Genomic DNA, 9415 nt, shown 5'->3' with positions numbered 1-9415 from the left:
GTTCTGCCGGAGGCAACAGAGGAGGTACCATTTCCGCGAACAAAACAGCAGAATACCATCCTTGGACATTGCAGTACAATCGAGAGATTCACGCATTACCGGGCGGGTAATTAGCATATCCCGGTGTGCATATCGCGAAGATTTTCATACGGCTTCATTTCCTTTTGCGGGGTTTGTGCAACAATGTTGCGCTTAATGTGCCCCGTACCGGGCGATGAGGTTCGAATAGGAAAACCTCCCCTGATAGAGCGATAGGACACCCTGGAAGAAGTGAGGTCATTTAAGTGTGCAATAAATTGTACGCTTTCCATTTCCTCCGGGCTATTCTTCCGTCGCTGCGATGGGAAGAGCTGAGGGGAACTCGAGTACGGGAGGCCTTCGGCCCGGTTGGTACGTTTCGAAAGCCCTTTAAAGACCCCGTGACGAAATAAATATCAGAAGGAGTATACACACAATGCGGCAAGCGGTACGAGACTCACCCCTAGAGAAACATTAGCCCGGTACGGAGGTTTGTGAAGCTGATGTGCGATATGAATCATGGTCTATTCTGTGGTGTGAGCCTACAACACTCCAGACCAGCTACGGTGGAAACCAACACTCGAAATAGTATTTCATCATCCCCAATCGTTTCGCGTCGTTTAGCGATTGCGCTTTCGTTTCGCACAAATAACTAAGGAAAAGGAGAAAAATAAGCTAGAATCTGCCCAAGCGCAGGAGCGCCTTCTCGGCACTAGGGTGCGTACACGATCACGATCACCTTACACAGATCTCGGTTGGTGGAGATTGACTGCCGCGATATGCCATTGCATAACTTCCAGCACCAATAATGCGGATTGCTGTTGTTTTTTTTTTGCACATAGCATCCAGCAGTGGATCACTCGGGAGTGTAAAACTGTTCGGCGCATGCCAAATTTGTCGCTGATGCTGTAAACTGCTCCACACAACGCACAGGTGGGAATGAAATGTTTTATTGACGTGACAGATACCTTTCCCAAAAAACATCGATTCGAAGATTGGTGAAGGTTTCGCATTGGACATCGATAGCCTCTATCGTCTGTAAGCGATAACACACCTCCCATTCTCTCCATTAGTGCATGCCACCCGATGACAATCCATTATCCCACCATCATCCCACCGTACGGCGCGAAAAGCGATAAATGTCGAATTATTACTGCAATGCAAATGAAGATATTTTCTTGCGCCCGCAATCAAACCGATCAGTTAGCAAAAGGAGGATGATGATGATGCATTTCACCATCCCCGAGATTTTTTTTTTCTGCGATCATCTCCCACGAACGGTGGAAGCGTTAGCCCACCCGGGTTGGCTTCTGGTATTAGTCCATTCTGGATGCCCTTTACTCACGCTTCTGCTGGCACGATCCCCACCCCACGAATAGTAATTTTGCGAATCTTTGCCTAATGCCGAAAGAAATGTGTTGCTCCCTTACAGGCAGCTTGGGATGGATGACGACGATTAAGCAGCCCGTTCAGCATCTCGTGGGTTCGCTTTAGTTATGCAATGGTCGTGTCCCAACAATAGGCAACAGTCGGTATGGTTGTAAATTCTGATGAAAGGTACAATAAAGAGAAAACCCACTCATAATCATATACACACACACATCTTACTAACGGGAGTGTTGAGGGAAAGATAAATCCTTCTCTGTTGATTGATGTCCGAACAGAGCATAGAACAGAGATACAGAGCACTTTCGTAGTTTCTCGGTTTAATAATAATTTCTTCTGGGGTGTGCTTAATAACTATTTATATAGAGTTAGACCATTTTCATGTCAGTACCTAGTCTTTGACCAATTATAAAATGTTGTCCAAACGTAGTGACCATAACGCAAAATCTAATAAAACTTTGCTTCAAGTCCTTCAATGACTCACCCAAATTGAATAGAGGGCAGTCTATCTTCAAACACTTGCCTCAACCTATCTGCAAAAAAAAAACAACTCCCATTCCACCCAGTTGACACCCATTAAAGTTGTAAAATAAATTTTCTTATAATAGGAATAGAGGGTCCGTTCGCTAAACCGGTGATATCTATTGCAGAAAATCGTGCCCCAAAGCCCCGAGATTAAATCTTCACCGTCGAAAAACACGAATCATATTCACGACACTTCCGAGCCGGGAGCGAACAACGGCAACGGGTCAGCCACCGGAACGGGTCTGAAAAGAGGCGACGGAAACAACGTGACAATAATGTGTCGTCGTGTGCTGGCAGTACTAATAAAAATTGATTTTTATGCAACGCCTATTGCGCGATGCTAGTGCGGGACTGCGGGGGCAACACCTTTCTGGGGAGCATAAGGAAGCTCACACTGCCCTAGCTTTCTTCGCGTGCACAGCGAAAGGGTCTGTGTGCGCGGTACCAAGATGCAGCAAAAGCAACAACAACGAAGGCTCCCTTAACATTGTCACGATTTTTGCACACCATTCGTAGGTGCGAAGGCGTCATCGTTCGATTTGATTGATACGTTCGTTTCCTGTTGGTTTTGTTCGGTTATTTTAATGGCTCAACCTAGCCTTTTACATCCCAGTCAGACGCTCCGTGCGCGCAGCAATCGTTGCTAGCTGTCAACCGAACCAGATTCGTGAGACATTTTTCATGCATTTTCCCGGCAATTATTTCCACCCCGAAGCAATCGCGCAACGGTGGCAGAGCGGGCTGTTTGCCGAACGACATAGAGTGGGATTTGGCTACGACTACACGCCGGATTGGATGACTTAGAAGCCGGCTCCAGCTGTCCCAGCCTCTCTCACGGATCTAATGGCCAAGGTTCATTCCACTATGCCAGCATCACGTGCGGCCATGATCGTCATATGCTCCCGAAGTTCCCTTGCAAACCCACATACGCAGCGTTATGCTGCGCCCAACATAAATTACAATCGGAAACAATGGCAATAATGATCCACATGCACTGAAGAGATAAGCCCGCTTTCGCACCACACCGGAAGAGGGATTGATAATTTATGTGAAGTGCATGAGCTGCTGCAAAGTAACAATCGGCGGTAAAACGGCTTTTCTCCAGTACGGCTGGCCTGAGCTTTGTGCGAATAGCGCTAAGCAGATGCATCCGCATGGAAGAAGACGGTTTGTGTGGAAGTGTAGTAATTATCATTCCCGTGGGTACCATGGGAACTCTGATGTATTGCGGTGTTCGGGAGGCGGTGATCCATCCATATCGATTGTGCCTTCGTTTCAAGAGATTTGTTCCGTTTCAACGGGAGTTTTTATCCACACGCACCAAGTTGAAGGTCGAACCACGGGCATTGGAAGATTATGTTTTGCCTTGCAACAATATTTTGCAACACATGTGTGGATAAAAGCGATTTACAGCTACCAGGTTGTAACCTTTGATCAATCTCAACAGTTCGATACGTTTCGCAATGTCTGATGTTGCCGGTGTTAGCAATTTTGAGATGGCAGCTGGCTGGTAATCAACCGAAGCTGCGTATAATTCCATCATCTGATAGTAATTGTACGTACCAATCGAACGCAAAAGTTCGATTGGGTTTCATGTACATGAAAGGGCAGCGGAATTGTACTTTTTAACTTTGACCTTGATACAGACAGCTCATCACCTCACAATGTAAACATCAGCCAGGAGTCCCGTTTTCATCAATATCTTGGGATCTCCGATATGCGCACTACATATTCTTCTGTATCACGATTACTGAAACTTTACATCGTTCCACGTCAGACACGGTTCAAGGCTTGCAGAAGCAAGTGAAGTTCGCTATTCACTTATCAGTTTATAGCTTTAACTCTAGCCAGGAAATGGTTATACAATGTTGCATAACTATCGCTTTTGTGAATCAACATCGTCAGTCTATCAGTGCTATCAGGTCGTCAGCCGCATTTTTAATATAGTTATGCAGAACACATTAATCAGCTGTGAGTTATTTCAATCAGCCACGCTAGTTACGTGATAAGGTCCCATCGATTAATCTTTAATGGAATCATAATAATTTTAACTTTCTCATGATGCTCTTACGATCTTTTCCTTGCGTCCCAAGATGCTCTTTCGTTCTGTAACGAAAATACCTTAATTAATGCATTACCATCTTTTATTATAATCGAATAGAAACGGTCATTTTGAAATTGGAAAATACGAATTCGCACAAATCGCCACAAGATAACGATTACTTTCTGCGTCTACGTAATGGTACCTCCTGTGTCCCTTCGAATCACCATTTGTGTTTACCTTGCAAATGGTTTATTTGTTTGTTTTTTTTTTTTCATTTACTACAATTGCTCCTGAGCAAAGCTGTCCATGTGATCTCATGTCCTGCGATAATGTCCTGTGCAGTATATATGTGCCACAAGCACCGTGATTTGTTCATATTCAATTATCCGCACGACTATTACAGACACTGTTGCTAAGTAATCGAACAGTCCACTTGTATTAAACGTATGTACACGAAACGATTACAATTACTTATTTTACAGAATTACGGCATCTTCCCGCTTTGGGCAGTTCGGTGAGTGTAGTTGGGCTGGAGATGGGGAGTAGTCGTTCGTGTACTTGTATTACACGATGCTTTTAAATCTAAATTATCCTGTAACTCTACTGATGCTTAGAAATATAGATTCTCCGAATGGACCATTGCCCGATGGCTCACTGGAGAAATGGTAGTAATGAAGGGTTATGCTCCATAACGCGTTCTTAGGCAAATAACCGATGCTGGTCGGCGGATGGCGTTGATTTTACCTAGAGCTAAACCAGCCACGCAATGTACACGCCGAGAGATTGGTACGGAAATCACATTATATGATTTTTTTGTATGAAGAACTTTACAAGCTTGTATCATGTTCCATTCATAAAGGATAAAGTCTAAATTTTTTGTCAATATACAAACAATTACGTCGCTCAGTATCCGCACGGATCTCACACAAGGTGAGAAAAAGCCTATAAGCAAAGAATATAAAGTTACTAATGATTTGTAATATACAGAAATGTAACGCACTTACATTGTTGTCGCTTGTCCTGAGTTACAATCAATCGATAAAATCGATAACTCGCAGTAAGTCTCACAGCTGCAGCTGTACAGCGGGTACTGCATCGCTCGTTGTTGGCGCTAATTCGCAGGGAATGGCGGATCCATCCGCAGTTTCCTGGTCCATCCCGATCGGAGGTTCAGCTATCGTGGCGGACGCGCCAACTACCTCAGTTGCCATGATTTCGTCCATAGTGCTATCGATCGCATCAATACCGAGGACGGACGAGGGTAATGGAGAATCGCCATCCATCGTTCCCAGGCTTTCGATCAGCTGCAGTGGCGAGGCGGCCGCCGCTAACGCCAACGATTGCGAGGACATTGACGGTGACGGCGAAACAGACGTTGTGGACGGTGGGAATGATATCGACGAAAATGGGGACGCGGCCGCTGATGACAGCGCACGGTCTTCGGGCAGTAGTGGACGACCGGTCTCGGCCCAGCTTAACGTTGGCTCGAAGATGGATTCCGACGCACCGGTATTGCTTTCGTCCGCGTGCAGCATCGCATCGTTGCTTCCTAGCGTTTGGGGATGTTGATCGTTGTCATTTATCGGTAGCTGAAGCTGTTCCTGAATGTATTCCTCTGGTTGCTGCCAATTCTGTTGAGCGTGTTGTTGGTTGTGCTGTTCCTGCTGCGGCTGCTGAACCAACGACGTTGGATGGAGCAATGCGTTTCGATGCATTTGTACCAAACTAGCGACTGCCGAATACATTCTGCTGTCTGCCCAATCAGTAGCACTAGGTGGCTCCGGTTCCGATTCGCTGGACGAATTGGAGGAAAACGATAGTTGCACATCATTGGCGACAGGTTCGCACTTCAACATATCCGTCACATCAACCGGTTCCATCTTGCCAAAATTCACACTTTCTGGAACTCTTTCTTCTCCCTGGAACGAATTCGATGTGCTCGGTTCTACACAGTCTGGCATGGCCGTCGTGGATGCACCCGAACCAGACTGCATTCCTTCATCAATATTCGTCGCTTCGTTCGGCCGATTCACGGTCGATTTGTTGTAATGGCAACGTTTTATGATAACACTCTTCAGCTTGCGCTGCCCACACTCCGTCCCGTCGACCGATGTTACATCCACCGTGGGAGAAACCGATGGTCGGGATGCAATGACGTAGTGCGCTCTGGTGGATGCATTCTCCTCGTGCATATCTTCATCTAGCAGTGGGGTCGACCGTGACGGGTCATCTTCAGGATCGAACGATGATTTGGTACGTTTTTTACCTTTGTTGTTGCGTGCTGTTACACCACGGCTTCGCGATTTAGATTTCGTGCGTGATCCTTTCGTAACGTCCCGAACGGCCCGGGAAGATGATTGGGACTTCTTTTTAGATTTCGTGTGGCGCGACTTTGATTTCGAAGCAGTTGTTGCAACCTTTTCCTTCGCTTGTTTTGATTCCTTTTCGATCGTTCTTCTGCTTCGCTTTTTTTTCGTTCGTCCCTTGGAATCGGTCTCCGCCGATTTAGAGCGTGCGGAGTAGATCGCACGGCTCTGGGCCGCCGTGTTACGCCGTAATTGCCGCCCGCATTCGATTTCCACTTGCACGTTTTTGTGGTAAGTGGTAGAACCCCTGCCTCCATAATCGTAACTGCTCGAGATGCTACCGCTGCTGCTGCTGCTGCTGCTGCTGCTACTGCTGCAACTGTTACTACTGCTGCTAGAACAGCTCGAGTGGCTGGAGTCACTATCATTGGCCTCATCACTACTGCTGCTTGCGCTACAATCTTCACTGCTGGAGCTGCTAACGCTAACATTACGCCGTTTCCTTGAGGCTCTCTTGGAACCCTTTGGTATTGTGGTAGAGGTCTTTTTGTTAAGTCTTCTCCGGTTTCGCTGCCCTCTGCCAACATCTATCTCCTCGTGCGACGACGAATCGTTGGCAGTGTTGGACGTTGGGCGTCTTCCATGCGGTAAGTTAAATAGCGTATCACTATCGCTATCATCCGTATCACTTGCCTCGTAGATGCTCTTCACTCCCGTCCCGCCCGTGTACCTGTTTGATCGTGGTGTCCGTACGTAATACTTTGATCGTAAAGCGCTACCGCTAGCCACACTTCCACTGCTTGCTCCGCCACCATTACCAGCCCCACAGTAGCCCGAACTGGTCGAGGCACCATTATTGTACTCCTGGATTCCAGCCGTCTCTTTTTTCAATGAATTAGCCTGCTGCTGTTGTCGCGTCGTACGATTCGTGGCATGGGGTTCCACAGGTTCTTCTGCGATGAACACCACATCGCTATCGCTGGCCGATTCCAGATCGACCACATGATCCGGTGTGCGCAAATGTGGTGGCTTCTGTGCCATCACAAATTGGCAGTCATCGGAATCGCTTGACGATAGCGAAATGTTTTCACTTGCCTCAATCGTAGAGGTCAACGGAACTCGGGGCAACGAGCCCGCCATAGCAACCGGACGGTCCACTATATTACCGACACTATCAATCAACAAGTTGAACTCGTTGTTAACTACACTCCTTCCATTTCGGGCATTGAGAGTGCCGGAAGTAGCGGTGGAATTACTGCTTGTCCCCGTTATTTCACCGCTAGCCGTACTGCTACCGTTGCTTACTCCTTCACCACCAACACTTCCCTCGACGGCAGGTGCCTCATTGTTCGATGAAGTGCCAGCCGCTGGTTCGGGCAAATACACGATATCGTCATTGTCCTCTTCGGATGAGGAAATTACGACTTGGCTGCGCACACGGTGCTGTATGAAGCGTGGATTGTACTGGACGCAACGATCATACCCAATCATATCGTACGGCGAGCGTGCAAAGTTGGCACACTCGTGTTGAAACTGTTCGCCATCCTCCAACGGCATGTGTCGCAGAATGCGAAGCAGAAACTCGCGTGAGTCAATATCGTGCATTTGCAACAGATCCTCCAGCACGCCCATATTAGGCGCGTGGATTGCTATGTTCGAACTCAGTACGAGTAAATCCCGGTGCATCCAGGAGAGAACACGATGCATTTGGCCCGGATTATCTCTACAAAGGAAAGAAGCGAGGAGAAAAATTCGATTAACACAATGTTCGAGCCTTAGCTGCATGAAACGACATGCATTTGGTGTATGTGAAATTACCTGTAAAATGAGGCAGATGTCTCCCGAAAACGACCGTTTAGATCGGGTAGTGGACACGCATACAGCCTGTTCGTATAGATGAACTGCCTCCAACGGAGCTCGTCCTGTCGCGTCGGGATCGGTTGATTACCATACTCGCTTATAAAGCGATCTACCTCGCTGGATTGATGCAGCAGCAGTTCCTGCAGTCGTTCATTGTTTGACTGCAGGCGCAGCGTCATATTTGGTATTGCGTATGCGGTGAAGCGCTGTGAGTTGCTGAGAAACACGCTCAGATCGTGATACATATTCCTGGTACTTACTCTGGGAACGTTTGCGGCTGGAACCGCAACCGTGTGCTGTTCGAAACAGTCGATTGATTTATAGTAAACGATCGAGAAAAAACGTTGCTTGCACAATGGACATTCCGGTTTCACCTACGGTAAGGGATAGTGAAAAAGTAATTAAAATTCACCAATCATCTACCAGCACCTCCCCGCCTCGTGTACGTACCTTGCTCCATTCTAGCAGACACCGGAAACAGAACTGATGCTTGCAGGAGTTGGTGTACGCCCGTTGACGACATTTTCCTAGACAGATTGCACATTTCGGCGGTGGCGAGCGACGACCATCCGTGGGCTCATCTCCTTCCTCAGACGATGAGCTGCACAATACATCGGACCGCGGCGGTGGTGTGCTCGACAGTGGCAGTATTTCCGGTGTTGGAGGGCAATCTACCACAGGTGCTTCCTCCATGGTAAGGAAGACTTTGGCTGCTGCCACAAACTGGCTGCTGGTGCAAACTTTTTACTCAGAATGATCCGCAAGTGTGTGGCAAATGTGTGACCTCCAACCCCGAGGGCACAGGGAAATATCGACAAATTCTAATCCTATGTTCGCTTCACAATACTTTTCTTCGTTTTTAACCGAGTGCGCGCAAACTACTTGTAACGGTATCACACCACCATCCAATAACTTTATTTTTCATTAGTTTAGCTCTTTCTTCTTGACGGCATGATGTACGCCATTAGCATAGAAAAGGATGATGTGTGGATTCGTGCACGGGAAACATCCCCTCTCAAACATTTGCAATCAACTTTGCCACATACCACACACTACATTTCACATGTTCTTTATGCGAAGCTAGATATTGTAACGATCACAAAACACGACAAAACGAATACGTTAGCAAGAAAAATGAATGAATTTTGTGAATCGATAGAATCGGAACTTTTCTTCTGCCAGAGAAACGACCAAAACAGTTCGCACACACACTCACGCACCGTACGTGCTTATAAACATTGCACGCACACGATGAATACGTTTGACGTTTGCGGCC

At 47.1% G+C, this 9415-nt stretch overlaps 1 protein-coding gene across 1 annotated transcript; it reads right to left on the bottom strand.

Moving 5' to 3' along the window:
• Positions 1–5037: 5037 nt before the first annotated feature.
• On the bottom strand, positions 5038–8832 carry LOC128714445 (E3 ubiquitin-protein ligase Topors-like). The gene is made up of 3 exons (XM_053809319.1): positions 8590–8832; positions 8098–8513; positions 5038–8002 (listed from the first exon to the last, which is right to left on the bottom strand). The coding sequence occupies exons 1-3, from the start codon at positions 8830–8832 to the stop codon at positions 5038–5040; spliced, it is 3624 nt and encodes a 1207-aa protein (XP_053665294.1).
• Positions 8833–9415: the final 583 nt, after the last annotated feature.

This window comes from Anopheles marshallii, chromosome 3 (genome assembly GCF_943734725.1).
Source record: "Anopheles marshallii chromosome 3, idAnoMarsDA_429_01, whole genome shotgun sequence".
NCBI classification, from domain to species: Eukaryota; Metazoa; Arthropoda; class Insecta; order Diptera; family Culicidae; genus Anopheles; species Anopheles marshallii.
Note: the sequence above shows the minus strand (reverse complement) of the source record. Positions and strands in the feature narration are given on the sequence as shown.